The sequence below is a fragment of the Chaetura pelagica genome, unplaced genomic scaffold, assembly GCF_000747805.2.
Source record: "Chaetura pelagica isolate M959 unplaced genomic scaffold, ChaPel_1.0 scaffold104, whole genome shotgun sequence".
NCBI lineage: Eukaryota > Metazoa > Chordata > Aves > Apodiformes > Apodidae > Chaetura > Chaetura pelagica.
The window spans coordinates 3,350,603-3,369,145 of record NW_009953786.1 but is presented as its reverse complement, the minus strand read 5'-3'; the positions used below and the strand labels follow the sequence as shown (position 1 = coordinate 3,369,145).

The following is an 18,543-nucleotide window of genomic DNA, read 5'->3' as shown; positions in this document are numbered from 1 at the left end:
CATGAAAACTCCATGCTGCTGTTGGAGCTTCTTCACCTTGCTCCCTGATGTCATCGTCCTCGCCCTGAACATACTAACAATGTTTAGGAAAATAACTTGACTGAATGTGGATAAGTACACGTGGGGCCACAGAAGACTTAGTGTTGGTTAATTCTGGCTAACCGACTGCCTTTTTTAAACTTGCATGAACTAGTTGTTTTAATTGTCCTGAAGGGGTATAGAGATTTCCAAGGACCAAAGTGTAATAAAAGGTATTAAGCACTTTAGAGCAAAGGAATGACAGTTGTACCAATAAATCCAGTGTATGCAATGCAATGGCTTAAATATCAATTTTATTTGAAATTAGCTCAACAAGCAAGTTAGAAATCATCCATAACTTCTAGAACATTTGTTGATGTTCATAATTTGGGTACAGTCTCTGTTTGTTGGGGTATTTTTCTCCCCTTCCATTGGAGTCATAATTAGAATTTCCCATTTGGATATTAAGAACTTGAATCCTCAAATAATTGTCAGTCAGTCTTTGAAGATGTTTCTCAGCATATGGTTGGAAAAGTGATAGTGCTGGTTTCAGTGCGTTTGTAATCATGTGCTTCCTGTATTGACTCGGCTGTTGATTGGGATTCCTGATGTCACCAGTCATAGTTCAAAGTGCCTTGGTCTGGATATAAAAAAAAAAACAACAAGCAAAATACACTTAGAATGGATTTCCAAATCTTTCCATAAGAAATGCAAGAGATTGGTAGAAAAAATGGCATAGACAAACAAGTAGGAGTTCCAGCTTAGTACACAGAAACTTGTTCTTCTCACACTTCTTTTTGTGTGCTAGTAAATTTCAGCAGCTTGCTAATTGTTCATAAAAGGATAGAAATATTTTGTTGTGTACAAAGCACCACCCGAGACTTGCAATCAACAGCTTTCAACTTTTTGGGGTAAATGTTGAAGAACAGAAAAACTGGCCATCAAAAAACAGAGCAGCAGCTTAAAATGCCTCTTTGGTTGTGCAAGATGCTCTCACGCAGCACTTAATTATTTGCTTATGTTACAGAAAGCAATAGACCTTGCTACTAGGGCAGCAGAAGAAGATAAAGAAGGAAACTATGAGGAAGCCTTGAGATTGTACCAACATGCTGTCGAGTATTTCCTCCATGTTGTTAAATGTAAGTGTATTGGATGATTAAATAGAGTGTAGTAGTCAAATTGCACAGAGTGATCTCTCGTGTTGACATCAGCATTTAAATTTTTACTTTTATAGTCAGGTAATACTTGCTGATTGTAGTTGAGGTCATGTACTTTGCAGCTCTTGCCTTTACTGTGTTCTGTGCTGCTCCATTCTTGTAAGACACCAGATTATTTTGGACTTGTGTTTTGTCTTAGAGCTTTTTAAGACAGGGAGGAAGGGATTTTGCTGTCTCTCCTCTGAGCTTCTGTAGTGTTGTTTCAAGCTGGCCACTGCATGAGGAAATGTGACTATAAGAGAGGGGATCCTTGTGTTCCTGTTGTGCTGAAAGCCATCTGTTAAAGAGAAAGTCTTTGTACCTGCAGAGCATATGTGTCTCCTTAACTCACACCACTTACCTTTCTACAACCTCTGCTGCAATTTTTGTGCTCCTTAATGCCATAGTCTGGCTGTTCATGTTGGCCAACAAAACATAAGAGATAGATCTGTACGTTGTCGTTTTTCTTCCGTTTCCATATTCTCATTATTTTATGCCTTTTCCCACTTCTGTGTCATGTTATATGCAAGGGGGGCTTTCTTAACCTAGGTGCAGCCTTCATCTCAGTGGGCTAAGGTTGCTCACCTGACATGCACTTGGAGGTTACCACAATTTGAAAAAAACACTATTTTCTTTATAGATCTTTAGGATGATTTTTGTTCATCTCTTCTTATCCATTTATATCATATGGACTTTCTCAGAATATTGCTGCACTTTCTGTGCTTTTAACAGTACTGATGTACTTTTGGAAACTTAGCAAGTAAACCTAATGTGTTAAGATTTGATTGCTGGTTTGAAGCACTGTAATAGTGACTAACAGAACACTGGCTGTTGAACCACACTTAACTCTTTCAGACATTTTATACTATTTTTTTCTTTATGGTGTGTATGTCTTTTAAAATTAGTAGGCTATGGAAAAATAATCTATGCTTCCAAATAAAAATCACTTAGCACAAGGAGTTTCTTGATGAGCTATTTTAGAAAAGGATTTATCAACACTGTGTATAGCTGCTTGAAAGGCTGACAGAAAATCTTCCAGTGCCATTGTCCTTAATGCTTTACAGTCAAATTTAACTCCAAGCAGTATTCATGTGTGTATGTTATTTCTGATAGGTGGTGACTTCCAGTCACTTCTTTCCATGCTATAGTGGAATACTAAGTACTTGAGGTGTTTGGTTGTGTGTTGAGTCCTGTGAGATTTATGTTGATAAGATATAAAGAAGACAAATTTAATCTTGTTTTACAGTGCATGTGTGTTTTGCTGTTAACAAAGCATTTTTTCGTTTCAAACTCTTAGATGATACACAGAGTGATAAAGCAAAACACAGTATTAGAATGAAATGTAGAGAATACTTGGACAGAGCAGAAAAGCTGAAAGAATATCTGAAAAAAAAAGAGAAAACTGCACCAAAACCAGTTAAAGAGTCTGGTCCTGCTGATGGAAAAGGGTATGTTTTTGGAGAAGGTAAAGCAAAATACTTCCTGAACTTGGCTTATTCTAAAATTTCACTCTTCAAAGATCATTTTAACTGGTGTTTTTTAAATGCTTTGGATGACTATTATGCTAAAATACAGTGGCTAATAAAGGAAAAAGAAGATTAATTACGATCACAGGCATTTCTCTGGTTGTTTACTAAAATGTGCTAAAATTTGCATAGGAAATTCACTGAAGAATGAAAGCTGGTTTAGACTAATGTGCAATGATCAGATTTAATGGCAAGGAGCCCAATTAACCTTTAAATTTTTCCACATTTAAATACTTACTAACTAGAAAATAAATTCATCTCATGCTTGAAAAGAGGTGCAAAGCTATGTGCAGGGTGAAGTTCTGTAAGATGGGCTGAATCCCTCTAATGCCTTGCTGCTGCCTAGTCGCTCCACTGCTTTCCTTTTATTAGACTTGGTTTTCATGTTGTGTATCAGAGAGCTGAACAAACAGAGCCACCTGAACAAGCCGAGCCTGTTCTGCACTTGCTACTGCTTTTATGGGGATAGGAGAGAGGAAGAGTTCAGAATGATACCTTCTTATAGAATTGCTCTTTTTAGCAGTCCTGAACAGCTAGAGCTGCTCAGTTGTCTCTTGAAACCTCACCTAATTTTCAGTCTCCTTCATTGTCTCTTTGTCTCATCAGTTTTATTTTTTGAGCTGTACTGTCTTCTGCTGGCTTGTAATAGAAGGAGCTGGCAATATCACAGAGGCTACATGTATTTTCATGACATCCACTCCAGTTTCTCACTATCTAGTCTCTTTTTTTCCTTCAGTAACTTCTAGTTTCCTTTGCTCCCACAAGATGAGGGTGTAGAGTTTCATAGTACTAGATGGATTTGACCAAGTCCTGTTGAAATTCCAGATAGGGAATGAGTGCCAGTGTCTACAAATAAACCATTTTATTGTTTTTGTGTTGCTTGATACAAGGGTTTTTATTTCCTGGAGACTGGCTCAAAGTATGTACAAGTGTGTTAAGAGGGCTCAGACCCATAAGAAGTTGAAATGGCAGGGAGGGTGAGTTAAAAATAATGTGGCGTAGAAAAGCAGAAGTACAATGGTGTAAACTTGTAGAGGTCTGAAAGCATCTCAGGGTTTCTTTCGTTACTCAGACTGGTGCTTTTTTTGCTTTTTGCATTCTGATTTTTATCCTAAGACAGCAGTCTCTTTTATTGTATTTCAGCATTTTTTCTTGTTTCCAAATCAGGAATGACAGTGATGGGGAAGCGGAGTCAGAGGATCCTGAAAAAAAGAAGCTACAGAATCAAATTCAAGGTAATTTTGAAGTGTCTTTTCCTTTAAGTAGGAGTGGCTTCAGGCAAGCAATTTCCTATATTTTTGCCACCTAAATCTTACGGAATAACATACTGTCTGTAAGTGGCTCAACTACTATGTACTTTTCACATACAACTTCCTTATGGAAGTCGTGCTTTGTGTGCCAATAAATTATGCACTGACTACTTTGAAATGTATCTCCTGTACCCTGTGCTTCATGTTGAAATTGTACCATTTATCAGGATAGAATTTTCCAGCAAAAGAAGATGCAAGATCCCAGGTAGCTACTGGCTAAACTGAATCAGTATTTTTTTTACTCATGAGTACATTATAGTATCGCCTAGAGGCTAAGGTAACAGACCTCATATGAACACCTGGTATAAGCAGGACCATTTTCACAAAAAAAGTTTGTGCTCAAGTTTAGGAGTTGGCAACACAGATTCTTCCTTGTTTGTAGTAAAAGGCAGCATTTTCTCATATGCAGTGGTGATGGTCTCCCAGTTGAGTAACACTATAGTTTGCATTTTTTAACTTAGATGCTGAATACAGTCAGTGATACAACATATAGCAGCTACCAGTAGTTTTGTATGTGGTAAAACAGAGGCTTTGTTTGATACTTATTATGCTTTAAGGATAAAGAATCATTAAGAGCTTCCCTGCCAGGAGGTGCTAAAGGATCTGAAAAAACTTCTTAGTTCTCCTCCTGTTTTTCAGTGTAACAGAGATAAAACGCATTTGCCAGATCGCTCTACCTGTGTAATTTCAGGAGCTATTGCATGATCTTTGGAAACTGCACTTCTGTTTAGTCCTATGCTCAATTATATGGGACAGTTTTCTCTATTTAAAATGACAGAACGATGAGCATTGGACTCTTATCCTCTCTGTCACTATGAGGGGTTTGCTTCCTCCCACATGAATTAAGAAATACTTTAATGTGTCCACCACTTCTTTGATATTTTCTACAAAATGACAGTGTTCTTGCTTAAACATTGAATTGCTTGAAAATCTAAGGAGTGAGATCCTTGGGCCTTTTAAACTTAATACAGGAATCCTTTACTCAGATAATACAAGCTCTGGGCAGACTCCAGATTAGTCATTTTCATTTTGCTTCCCACAACAGCCACAGAAATTTCCTGTGTTTAATTTTGCTGCCTTGTTACTCCTAGCTGACTTGATCTTATGGAACTTTCCCAAGTCTGGGGCTATTTATAAATATTTAATTATAATAACAACTTGGCTCATTGTGGAAGAAGTTGCTGGTAGCTTTCAGACTGGATAGTAGTTGCCTAGTAGTTCTGCTATCCAGCTGTCTACTGTATAGTAGTGATTTATTGTCATGTATTGTTGTTTAAAAATTTAAAGGCCTTGTACATTTTTTTGCTTAAGCTTCCAGCTATTAATTTACACCTACAAAATTAGGAAGCCTGCTATTCCAGTTCCATTTGTTTTCTTGGTACATGTAATATCTTACAGTACAGTGATTTCAGTTACTATGGTATGTCTGGTGCAGATAACTGATATTTCAACTTTGAAATAATTTCCTCTTCTTATCTGTTACTCGTTCTGGTAATTATTTTGGTGATGGAGCCCGTAGTTCGGCTTACTTTAAGAAAAGCTGAAGTGTAATGAATCCAGCAAAAGAATTTAATGCATTGGAAGTGAGTGATTGCATTAGTTCAAGTATATAGATGGTGAAATAAGACAGTTTGCCATCGGCTTTCTCTGTAACATTTTTAACACCTTTGACACTATGATCTTGTTTTTGGAGTCTAAATTCCAAATTGTTAACAATTGCAGTTGTGAACAGATACTGCTTGTTTTGATCTGATAGAAAAGGAATGCAACAAAGAAAAAATCTCAAATGAGATACTTTAAAAGTAAGCCAGACTTAATTGCTTTATTCATTAGCTGATGAGTAACAGTAAACTTTTAATCCTGCAGAAGAAAAAAAGCCTTAAATTACTTCACAGAGCACTGAAGGCATAAGGTGAAAGTGTCAAAAAAATAGCAGGTGAAAGCTAATTCTGAAGTTATAGAAATCCCTTTGAAAGTTTTGGTTGCCCTATTTCTCTACAGTATGTTCCAGTACTTAGATAAGCATTAGGTTGGTTGACATTTGTTCATCTTTAGGATTTGGCTTGGCTAGGATGACAAGATCTGGTATTCAATTACTAGCTCAGATCAACAACTAGAGTTGTCTCCTCTAAAAGCAGTCAACACAAAATCATTTTTAGCCTGTCAGACTAACCAATCTGAAGTCTAAAGAGAAGGCTATATTACAACTCAGTTGGCTAAAATCAAGATGAACTTGTTGACTGAGCATGATGAGACTTGTTGATAAAGTTTGAGAGAATGTAGCTAGACTAAGAAGATACTTCTGCATCTAAGCAGGCTTCATGTAACTTTTCTGGTGCTTTCAACCCTAACTCTTAAAGTGCTTTACCAATAGATGATCCGATTGTTTGCTGCACATCTGGAGATACCCCACAAGTTACTTCATCTGCTGGAGAATCTTTTAAATCCTGGACTAGTGCAGTTACATTGGTTGCACTGTTAAAAAATGAAATTTACAATTTTTCAGAACGCATAATGGTGGTTTAGTGAGGAGATAGTGCCTGAGTACCTATTCTGGAAGGTACTACTCTGTGACTACTACATGCATACTTCCTGATCAGTTATGGACTAGTGTTGACCATTGCAGGACTTCCACTAACTCTCAAGTATACTGGTTTTCCACGGCTTATAGTGGTAAAACAATGCAACAGATTTCTATAGAAATAACATCCATGTGTCTAACAGTATTCCATGCTTAGATCCATTTAAAAATGCTTTGGTTTTTTGCAGTATGGACATTGGCATTAGTTTCTTAATTTTTTATTTTTTTTTCTCCAAATGGAATTTATTGAAGTTGTGAAAAAGATTTGTGCATCACTAACTTACACAATCTTTTCTTACAGGAGCAATTGTTATGGAGCGACCAAACGTCAAATGGAGTGATGTTGCTGGCCTCGAAGGTGCCAAAGAAGCACTAAAAGAAGCAGTGATCTTGCCCATTAAATTTCCACACCTGTTTACAGGTCAGAATTACAGCATGTATTTGCTATTGGCCAGTCAGGACAGTCTCTAAGGTCTGAGAAGAGTGTGATGCCAAAGGATGAAATTCAAGCTGAGCTCTCAACAAAGAGACACTGATCCCATCTGATAGAAGTTTCATGGGTAGATGTGGAAAACCTCTGAAGAAATCAGAGGGACTTAATCAGAACAATAGGTTCAGTCTTCCTTTCTGCAGTATTTTGATGACTGCTGCTTTTTGTCTTGCAGGAAAGAGAACACCCTGGAGAGGGATTCTCCTGTTTGGACCGCCAGGAACAGGAAAATCTTATTTAGCAAAAGCTGTGGCGACAGAAGCAAACAACTCTACCTTCTTCTCAGTATCTTCCTCAGATCTTGTCTCAAAGTGGTTAGGTGAAAGTGAAAAGTAAGTTGGAGTTGCCAGAGGTCCAGGAAAACATTGGCAAGAAAAAAATAATTCATAAGTTGCTGTAAAGAAATTGAATTTGAGGGAAGGGTCATGTCTATTTTAAAAGTAAACTTCTGGCATTTCTATGCTTCATGCTTCAGTGCCACATGAAAATATCATCTTGTGCTGTGTTCTCTGCAGCTGGACCTCTCTTCAGTGCTCAAGATAGTTTTCAAAACTAGCTCAGAAAGCTTTTGGGATTACCATGGTGCTTATTCCCCTACTGAAATCAGCTGTGATAGCATGTTCCATCAGTCTGAGCTGTTGGGAGACTGCCTTTTGGCATTGCCTCACCCATCTGTCCCAGCAGCAGTGCTGTTAACGTGTGGCATTTCTTTGTCCATATGGAGGTGTTCTTTCTTTATCCTGATTTCAACTAAGATCAGGAAGACTTAAGAACCTTGAAAAAGAGGCTGAAGGATAGGACCAACCATGAAACTTCATAGTTTTTCATGCTAACTCTTAATCTGTTATTGTTTGATACGTGAAGAAAACTAGGAAGCCTGAAGTGACACTTGTGCAGTCTAGAAGTGCAGGAATTTGTCCATTTAGGGTTCCAGTGAAGATTTCCCAAATTAAGAAATAGCTCTGGGTTTGTACAGAAAGGATTTTCATGTGATCAAAATCCTTGTGATAACCATGCTGTAACAGTTTGAAGTGTGGGACAAGTGAGCAACACTATTTAAAGCTGATAGAATGAGTAAGAAAGACCATTAGATAAAGTGTTTGAGCTGGATGTTTTTTCCCCAAAAAGCTGGAAACCTTAACCTGCTTTTCTTCTGTTGCAAAAGGAATACAGAACTGAAAGGCATTTTTTCTGTTTCACTTCACTTGAGGCTATTGCTTGAGATTTAGTGCTGATACTGTGAAGATTTTCCCAGCATATTCCTATTTATTTTCCTTTCTAACTTAATAAAATGGCTAGGTCATTTTTTTTTTATTGTTATTTTTGCAAACCAACTTTTCTTGTAATATAAAAAGTATTTAAAGTCGTGTAAAGCAAATGTAATGTTATTTCTTAGAAAATCTCTATAGAGTTAATCTCATTAGGTTACAAATATGAAATAAGAGTAAGCCATGTTATTTGAATCTGTCTGGAGTGGTGTTTTTGTATATGCCAGGCTGTCCTCTAGAAAGGTAATCCAAAATATGGCTTTCTTTTGCAAAACAGTGCCTGGAGTACTTGAAGAGTTTTCAGCTCCCTTTATGCTGGGCTATCTCACTCAGTATAGTAATGAGTCTTGGAGCTAGAAGAATGTTGAGTAGCTGTATGTTAATACTTCTACTTTTTTAGTTTCCTCTGAAGAAAGTGATTGTATCATAATCTTGTGTTTTTCCTGGTGTAATCATCAAGATAACTGAAGCTGTTTCCTTTTTTAAGATTAGTGAAAAGCTTGTTCCAGTTGGCCAGAGAAAACAAACCTTCTATTATCTTCATTGATGAGATAGATTCCCTCTGCGGGTCAAGAAGTGAAAATGAAAGTGAGGCTGCTAGACGGATAAAAACAGAATTTCTAGTCCAGATGCAAGGTAAGTTTACTTGGTTTTCAGATTCATTCAAATGAATTAAGATATGTATTTTAAGCATAGTTTGTATGAGGACATAAAAAGTATCTGCAGTTCCATCCTGTTAAATATTGACATTTTAAAACAGTTTGTATCATCTGAACAGTGAAATGATTTCTGTTCTGCTGTAGGAGTTGGTGTTGACAATGAAGGAATCTTGGTCTTAGGAGCAACAAACATACCCTGGGTTTTGGATTCTGCTATCAGGAGAAGGTATGATAGCATTTTTTTTCGTGGTATGAAATGTGCAACTATTGTGAGGGTTCAATCTGAGACTACTCGAGGTAGTAACCCAGCTCGTGTTTGCAGACATGGCTATTGTTCTACGACTCAATTCCATGAGATGGATTGAGCCAAACTAGTAGCCCTTTGCCCCTTTAAAGAGGTAAGTTTTTCACTCTTCTGTTTGCCCTCTAGTTTGTTTGATGTCTTGGTTATATGATTGTGCTTGAGAAAGCAGAAAATCATTCTGGTTTTGTGTTGGTTGGTTTTCTGGTGAGCATGGGGGATGAGTTACAAAATACACAATTCAGAATGGCAAGAGGGGGTAGAGCTTTCCTTTCAGCTGTTAACATTGTCGAGTAGCTTCCTTCATGGAAATGTAGCCTTATGTTACACAGAAACACCATGTTTTCCAACTGGTGAGGCGTAATACATGATCTTTCAGTGTATGTTTTAACTGCTGTTTTGTAGATAACTGTATTTGATTAGCTGGATCTTTCTTCAAGCTGTGAAGCAGCAGAGGACAAATAACAGCCATGTGACAAATATTACTGTTATGATGAGGACACAGCTTGGATGATGGTCATTTTTGTTGGCTAGAGAAACATTACCTTTTTTTATCTGTCACTGACTTATTTCTATGCTTAATTCAAACTGGCCATACTTTGACTGGGGGCTGGATCAACTTCCGGAGCTTGCTTCCAACCTGTACAACTATAGTTTTGTGTGAGACAACTTTAAAGGTAAAGGTATTGCTTAAAAATTCAAGTAATTCTTTAAATTCTGGCTCTGGGGTCCACTGTACAAGACAGACATGGCCATGATAGAGTGGGTCCAGAAGTGGGTCAAAATACCTCTTCTGTGAAGAAAGGCTGAGAGTATTGAGGTTGTTCAGCCTGGAGAAGAAAAAGCCCTGCACCAGCCTTGTGCCTTTCATAATAAAAAGGGAGCTTATAAGAAAGACTGAGAGATGTTGTGTATTTGTTTACCAAGGCTTGTAGGGACAGGATGCTGGGCAGTGGTTTTAAACTGAGAGTGTGTTTAGACTGGACATAAGGAAGCAATTTCTTTGCTTCCTGTGGTGAGACGCTAACACAGGTTGCCCAGAGAAACTGTGAATATCCCCTCCCTGGAAGTGTTCAAGGCCAGGTTGGATGGGGCTTGGAGCAACCTGGTCTAGTGGAAGGTGTCCATGCCCATGGCAGGGGTGGTTGGACTAGATGACCTTTGAAGGTAAGGTCCCTTCTAACCCAAACCATTTTTTGATTCTCTGCAGTGTGAAATAGGAGCTCTCTAATTCCTGTCCATGAGACTTAAAGGAACCTGTGCAACAATGGCAGAATTTTATTCGCTTTTTTCATTAATTTGGCCCACTTTGTCATTTATATCAAATTAATTGCTTTCTACAGATTTTGGAGTCACTCTTGGTTGGTGGGGGGTAATCCCCACTGTGAGAACAGATGCTGCTTCAAAGGAAGAACTGCAGTTACCAACATTTTTTTACTGACAACTGTTTTGAGAATATGTCTTCAAATTTGCTTCTGACTATGAGGTTTTCTTTAACTTAGTTGGAGACTGTAGGAAGTAATGGTGTCAGCTTGTTATCAGGCAGTTCTTTCTTTGAGTGTGGAAACTGTTCAAATATACTTCAACACTTAAAGGCTTTTTCCCCCTTGATTTTTTCCTTTCAAAACACAAACTCTGCTGGAGAGGATCTGGAAAAACTTCAGTCTGAAGATAAGATCTTTGTCATGAAAAGGAAGTAGTTGCTATATTCCGGATGTCAGCTTATGTAGCTACAGTATTATTTATGAGAACAGGTTGTTGAATATTTGCCTTCGATTTTTTTTTTAAGGTTTATAATACTGAAACTGCTTCTTTCTGGTGTTGTTAGGAACAAACTGCATACTTATTTGCATAAGTTTTTTTCCACTGTGCACCTGCATGAGCTAGCATCTCTGGAACGTCTTGTTTTCTCTTTTTTAAACCAGGTTTGAGAAGCGTATTTATATTCCTTTACCTGAAGACCATGCCAGGGCTGCAATGTTCAAACTTCACCTTGGGTCAACTCCAAATCTCCTATCGGAATCAGATTATCGAGAGCTTGGAAAGAAAACTGAAGGCTATTCTGGGGCAGATATAAGCATCATTGTACGTGATGCACTGATGCAGCCTGTAAGAAAGGTGCAATCAGCAACTCACTTTAAAAAAGTAAGTAGGTTTCAAAACTTTTTCAAGTTATTTCATCTCTCAGAACTATCTTAATTTGAAAATTCCTTGCAAGTAAACTGAGTTTGGTTTGCAGTAACACTGCACACTTACGAATGTCCATTTTATTGACCAGAGGAGAACTTGGGTATTCATCTTCTTTTTTGTGGTTTTGTGTTTTTTTTTTCCTTTCCCCCATTCCTTCCCCCCCCCACCCCTGAGCCCAGTCCTGCCGTAAGTCTGGTGGAGCTACCTTCTGGATATCCATGCTGTGTAATCCAAGATCTGATGATGCTTCATGGTTTTAGGTAGTGTTAAAAGCATTCAGTTTCAAGTGTAATTTAAATGGGAACATTTAAAGTGCTCTTTCACGGAATCATTCTGGTTGGAAAAGACCTTTAAAATCATCAAGTCCAACCATAGCCCAACTCTACCAACCATTAACTTAATTCTACCAAGTCCAGTGCATAAACCATGCTCCTAAGGACCACCTCTACATGTCTCTTAAACACGTCCAGGGATAGAGACTCAGCCACCTTGCTGGGCAGCCTATTCCAGTGTTTGATTACTCTTTCAGTGAAGACATTTTTTCTTATATCTAATCTAAACCTCTCCTGGTATGACTTGAGCCCATTTCCCCTTAATCTGTTCCTTGTTACTTGGGAGAACAGGCCAATCCCCCACCTCACTAGTCTCCCTTCAGGTAGTTGTAGAGAGTGATGAGGTTTCCCCTCAGCATCCTTTTCTCCAGTTCCTCCAGATGCTCCTCAAAAGGCTTGTGCTTTTTTCCTGGATTGAGTTATGGGAATCTTTGTGTTTTTTCTAGCATGTTTAAATGAATGTATCTGTCATCCACATGGGAATGGACATTCTGCTTATGTGGTGTATTTTTCAAACTGAAAAATTAAGATTCTTGTAAAGTTCTGGTAAAAACATGGAATCGTTGTTACTTGTGACAGTAGTAAAGATGCAAGACAACTGAGCAAGGTCTGTGTTTCATTGCTTGGGCAGCATGCAGCAACCTGTGGGTGCTGCCATAATATGAAAACTAGTTTACACTTAGGTGCATTCGAAAGAGACACTTGGTCTATATTGTTTGTCTTACCTTGTAGTCATCTCTACATGCTGTGTACTGACTTAAGAAACATGTCTTCTAAATGTTTGGATCTCAGAAACTTTTATCTGACAAAGAACCAAGTAGAGTTCTTTAGCACCGATCTAAATCCATTAAATCTGGGAATGCTTTTTTTCCCCTGGAGAATTTGCACATATGGGTCTTGTTCAATTAACTTAATTGTTCTCTATAAACTCTTAAGCTCTTCAGTGGAGAGAAAAAAAGAAAGTATGATGATGTTATCTATGGTAATAAACAAAGTTCCAAATACGTACAATGTATATTGCTTAAATAAAATATTTTCCCTGTGTGCTATTTTTTAGGGCAAACCAGACTATTTTATACAAAAAAGTATTTTTTGTTTAATTTTTACTGCAGACTTTGATGTTGCAGAAAATAATGTTTGTTGGGTGAAGATCGAGGTATTGCTTGCTGTAAGGGGAAGTTTTCTTTTGTTGGAAATGGTAGGAAAAAATTTAAATCCTAAGCTGTCAAGAGATACCTACCACGTAACTTGTGTGGCAGCAGTTGACAACTGAGTTGTCACCTCAGTTACAGTTGAAATTTTTCTACCAGTAACTCAGCCTGACATAAAAGGATTAATGGCCCTAAACTGAGCATCTACAGTTACTTTGAATTGAAGATAGGCTTTTTTTCCATGTAGTTTCTTTTAAGGAACACCTTGAGCTTAAAATTCAAAGAGAAAGGAGCACTTAAATCCAATATGGTCCAGAATATGAGAGGGCTACATAAGTTCCCAGGGTCTGTGTTTAGGAAAACCTGGTCAAATAAACCTGCAGCCAGTCAATTTGGTGGGAAGGGAATGCTAGACCAAATCCTCCAAAATGTCTTAAAGGGTTTTTGAAAAGCTTTTCCCCGTTTAAAAACAAAACGAGTATTTTGAAATACTGATGTGGTTGTTTCTTCTGGGGGCAACTCATCAGTAACACTGATATAAACTATACTTGTTTAAAAATAGGCAGCTATTTTGATATCAAGGATTTTCCAGATGCTTCCTACCCTTAAGCAGTGCTGCCTGAAGTATTGATCCATTGTTGACTTTAAGTGACACTGACATTTCTGGCTGAAGGGCTGTTACCTTTTAGCCTATTCTTCAGATTTAGAAGAGCCTAGGGCATGTCTCAGACTACCATGGAACAATGAAATAACCTCAGTTTTCACAGTTTGTGGAGCAACCCAAAAGAAATTCTTACCTTCTATTGCCCCCAAAAAAGGAAGGGAAAAACTCCGTAACTGCAGTACTTTGAGGGCCCTGGCATAAGCCAAGTCTATTCCTCTATTGTTAGTACCTCAATTAGATGTCATTTCCTGTTTTTATGAGCAAAATCTTAGCTTTGTCAATTATTTGCATCATGACAGCTTGCCCCTGTTAAACAGTAGTTTCCTCAACTACTATTAATTCATTGCAGACCATCCCTTGCTCTGCGTGATAATACGAGTTTGTCAGAGTTCATTTTGAATATTGCAGTCTGCTCTCCCAACATAGTGCTTTAAATGCAGTTTGGGACAGTAATCCAGTTCCCTGCTTTTAAAAATAGCCAGTGAGTGTGTTGTCTTTCAGTCTTTGCATATGGTTTGAGTTTCTGTGCATGTGATGCTTCAGGTAACGACAAAGGAAAATAAAACTGTGGGTCCTAGATAAGGTGTTGCAGAAAGGGAACTGGTGCAGCTTTTCTGGGGTCTGTCCGTGTGTCTGGAAAAAAATAATGTTTTCTGTTCTCCCACTAGATGGCCCTGCTTTCTATCGAGTACTGAGGAGGTGTCAGAAAAAGTGCTCGGGGCTTCGGAGTGCGTTCTGTCTTAAGATTGAAAAGCCATTTCTGGCTTCCTAACTTCAGAGGCACTCAAGGATAATTATTGATAAGTTTTTAGAAAGCTGGTAATCAGTAATGAGTGAACTGCCAAAGTGACCAGGGACTAGGAAGGGTGGTCTTCTCCAACTATATTTCCTGGCATGTTAGTTTTCCACAGAAATCCTCAACCTTAGGAGGAAGCAGCGCCTGGGATTTGACCTGATGTGAGTTTAAGCATCTCTCTATAGCTGCATGTTTTCAAAGTGAACAATGCCAGTACATTTATACAATTTCTCTTTCACAGGACATATCTTCCCAATGGGTGGGGCATCTGCATATAATTGAGGAATGTTTTTGCTCAAAAAATGCTGTTCAGCTTCTGTCTTTTGTTTTTAAATTTGTAGCTCCTATAAATTATTTTCTTATTTTTAGGTAAAAGGACCATCATTGTCTAATCCAAACACGATAGTAGATTTGTTCACCCCTTGCTCTCCAGGTGATCCTGCAGCCATCGAAATGACATGGATGGAGGTTCCAGGTGATAAATTAATGGAGCCTCAAGTTTCCATGGTAGGCATTTTTTGGTAACATTTCTTTCTTGCTTTGCAGAACTCTGAAAAGACTTTAGGAAAAAACTCTTTCAAATAGTTATGCAAGGCAATTGACTGTGTTGTTTGATTTCAGAAATAAGCATTTCTTATTGTTCTTGTCTTCTGCTATGCAGCTGCTGTCCTTCCATCCATAGACAGCATCTGGTTCTTTGACTGCTCTTGCACTCATCTTTTATTTAAAACCTTTGGGATCCTCTGCCCTATGATAGGCTTCATTCCTGTCACTCCATAGCATTAATACTGATACTGGGAAGTGGAAAATTATATTCAGTATAAATTGGAAGTAATGTGCTGTAGTAAATATTACCCATGAAATAAATACAAGCATAAATAATAAAAGTAAAAAGATAGTGGATGTAATGGTAGTTCGGTTTCAATTTCATCACAGGTGGTACAGCTCTTTCAGCTGTATTCTTGGTTCATGTTAAAATACTTATTTTGGTCTAGAGAAAAGAATATGTCATTTTAAGACATTGAAATCTTAGTTCACTGCTTAAAAAAATAATAGTTGCTGGACACTCATTCTGTATTTTTCCCCAAGAGCAAAAAAGAAGATTCTGAATTTAAGTATAATGTTTGAGGGAAGGACTCAGTAACAAATCTGTGCTGCTGTCATTTCTTGTGGGCAGTCATGTGAAAGAGTCCTGTAGTGAATGAAAGAAATCGGTGTATTTCACGGGGATCACAACTCTCTAAAACAGTAGGCACTGCTTTGTAAATACAACCATCATTAGATTTCAGAAGATAATTTTCTATGCGTATTTGCATACTGAGGAAGCACAAAAGGATGCCTGCAGGTGCAAGTCTGCCCTAATACTTCTGCCTGCACAGTCTAAGCAGATTGTTAATCAGTCTTTCCTGGAATTAGACATAACAATTTCTTGTGTGCTTCTAATGGTACCTGGGCTTTAATGCTCTATAGTTGCATTGGCAGTTGTTTCAGTGTCCAAAATCAGTTCTTGTCCTGATCAGACTTAAATTCTTTCTAAGCAGGGTGTCTTTAGTCTGATGAGACAACTCCCAAGTCTAGAAAATTGTTATAGTAACTTTTGGGCTTACCTATAATTTTATAGTAATATGGGGTGCTGGGCATCTTATTTTTTCAGCTGCCATTGGCATGGTCTTGATTAGTTTTCTTGCCCCTTTTTATTCAATAGGGTGTTTTAACTGTTGCTTTCAACTTCACAGATCTTAAGTTTTTCTGAACTCCATTTCCTAGTATCTAAATATTTCTCTAGGAAGCTACTGAATTGAAGAGAGAGAAATTACTGGTCATGAGCAGCAAAACTTTGCTAGAGATTAATCACAAACTATTTTTCCATATTGTTGGACTATGAAGAGTACACGGGAACATCAGATTATTTTCCACTTTTAAACTCCTGTAGTTAGTTAAAGAGTGATTGAAAATAGTAACTGACAAAAAAAGTATGGAAGTTCGGTTCTTATCAGTAAAAAGAGATTGATAAAACTTGAATGGGTGAGTCATTTAAACCTAAACCTGAGGTTGTGGTTTCTTTATTAGGGAACCTCATTAGCAGTTGTCTCTTGTTTAGGCTAGCTTAAAGTTTTGTGTAGATAGGAGTTCCTATGCTCCTCTTGTTTTACTGGGCTTTTTAACACACATTTTTCTTGGCAACAAGATTCCTAGCAGTGGTACTATACTTGTTTCTGAAAACACTTGTCTTTTTTGTCTGACAGGCGGATATGATCAGGTCGCTCGCTAGCACAAAACCAACAGTTAACGAACAGGACCTGGAGAAGTTAAGGAAGTTTACAGAAGCCTTTGGTCAGGAAGGCTAAACCAAAGAGATACGTGGATCATTAGAACTTTTTTTGTCTTTCTTAAGAAATCTTGTCTTTATGGATGGCACTTCAACTAAATGCCAATGAAATCACTCCCTTCTTCCTTTGCAGAAGGAATAGAGGGTACTTTTGCAAAGACCCTTAAGCTTTTATATTGTATTGTTTTCCTCAGATGTCTATGAATTGTCTTCTACTGAAAAATAATATGAAAATGCAGTTTTAGGGTGAGACAGAAAAGTGATGTGGTAACGTCTATTAAATACTAGAAAACTTTACATTATTAGGTCAATTTTAGGTATTATATTAAACCTGGGTACAAGTGAGTTTTAAACTCCCAGTAGGCTCATAGAACCCTTTTTTGAGGGGTGGAAGAGAACATTATGTATTTGTCAGGTGTTTTCAATGTCAATCAGCCTACATATTAATTGCGCTCATTTCATTTAGAAAAATGCAACACTTTGCTAATCAAACACACTGCAAGTGTGGGTTTGCTATTAAAGTAAGAAAACATAGTGTGAGGATATGACTACAAGGGCCAGTACTTTGTTTTAAATACTGATGGAACTAGTATTTGGCTGCTTCTGCTCCGCTGTGTTAAAATTTTGCCTTAGACAGCAAGCATTTGTTTTTAACTCTTTATTAGCTGTTACACACTGTCACTATGCAATCTGGAAAGAGATGGTTAAATTCAAGTATTGCAGAAGGTGTTTTGCGGGGTGGTCTTGGGTTGTTTTATTGTTGTTTTTAAATCTGGATTTACTTTTTGCGGGAGTTTGACTAACGTTAGGAAAAAGCATTAGTAATATCCTGTAAGATGCCATGTCAGGGCTGGCAAGGTATGGTCTTTGGAGAAAAAGGTCTCCAAAGGAGGTCTTTTGGGGAAAAGCATACTTTCATACACAAGGAGACTGTAGCAGATGTTTTACCCACAGACTTTCCAGTGATAAATTCACTCTGAACCCTTCAGGTAACTCTTGCATATAGGTTATTTCAATTTAGCTTAAACTTTAACAGAAGGCTGGCACTTTAGTACAGTGGGTCTTCATTGATCTCTCTCTGAAGAACTACACATTGCGATGTGCCTGAATGTAACTTACAACACTACAGTGTCAGCACTGAGTTTGTGCCTTGTAAGTTTGCACTGGCTGTAGATTCAAAACATCATTAGGATACCTAGAATACCCTATGTTCCATTATCATTGTACAACTTCATCCTGCGTATGCTTTGTTTAACTTGCATTAAAAGAAATTTGCACATTTTGTGTATGTTATATGTATATATACACATATATGATCATCTTTTGATGGGGTTTGGTTTCCTTTATGTACATATTTTATGTACTGTATAAATCATAGGATGGGTGAAATTTGCTGTACTTAAATGAAGTAAAACATTGCAGTATAATATCAGCTATGTTCTTTGAGTGTTTCTTCAATGCTATGTTTTTGGTTGTTTGGTTGGTTGTTGTTTTTTTTAGACTTTGGTTTCTATGTTTATCAGCTTAAAAAATACTTAGTTAAAAATTATTTGACCTGCAAGGTGCTGAGCTTTTGTTTGCTAACATGATGAAATATTCTTTCTCAAATTGTACAGTTACACACAGCTTTACATTTGTCTTTTGTTGGAATGTGTAATGTGAATCAGTGGGCTGCAAATCTTTCCCTGGAGCTTTGAGGGGGGGAGGGAAGAGGAGGTGTGTGCAGCAGGAA

The 18,543-nt window shown here is 37.7% G+C and overlaps 1 protein-coding gene across 1 annotated transcript; it reads left to right on the top strand.

The window, feature by feature from the left end:
- The first annotated feature begins 1,036 nt into the window (after positions 1–1,036).
- On the top strand, positions 1,037–17,162 carry VPS4B (vacuolar protein sorting 4 homolog B (S. cerevisiae)). Its single transcript, XM_010000897.1, has 10 exons — positions 1,037–1,157; positions 2,512–2,662; positions 3,908–3,975; positions 6,933–7,052; positions 7,297–7,453; positions 8,877–9,025; positions 9,193–9,274; positions 11,275–11,494; positions 14,852–14,989; positions 16,729–17,162. Exons 1-10 carry the CDS (start codon positions 1,037–1,039, stop codon positions 16,828–16,830), a joined length of 1,308 nt encoding a protein of 435 aa, XP_009999199.1. The 3' UTR covers positions 16,831–17,162.
- Positions 17,163–18,543: the final 1,381 nt, after the last annotated feature.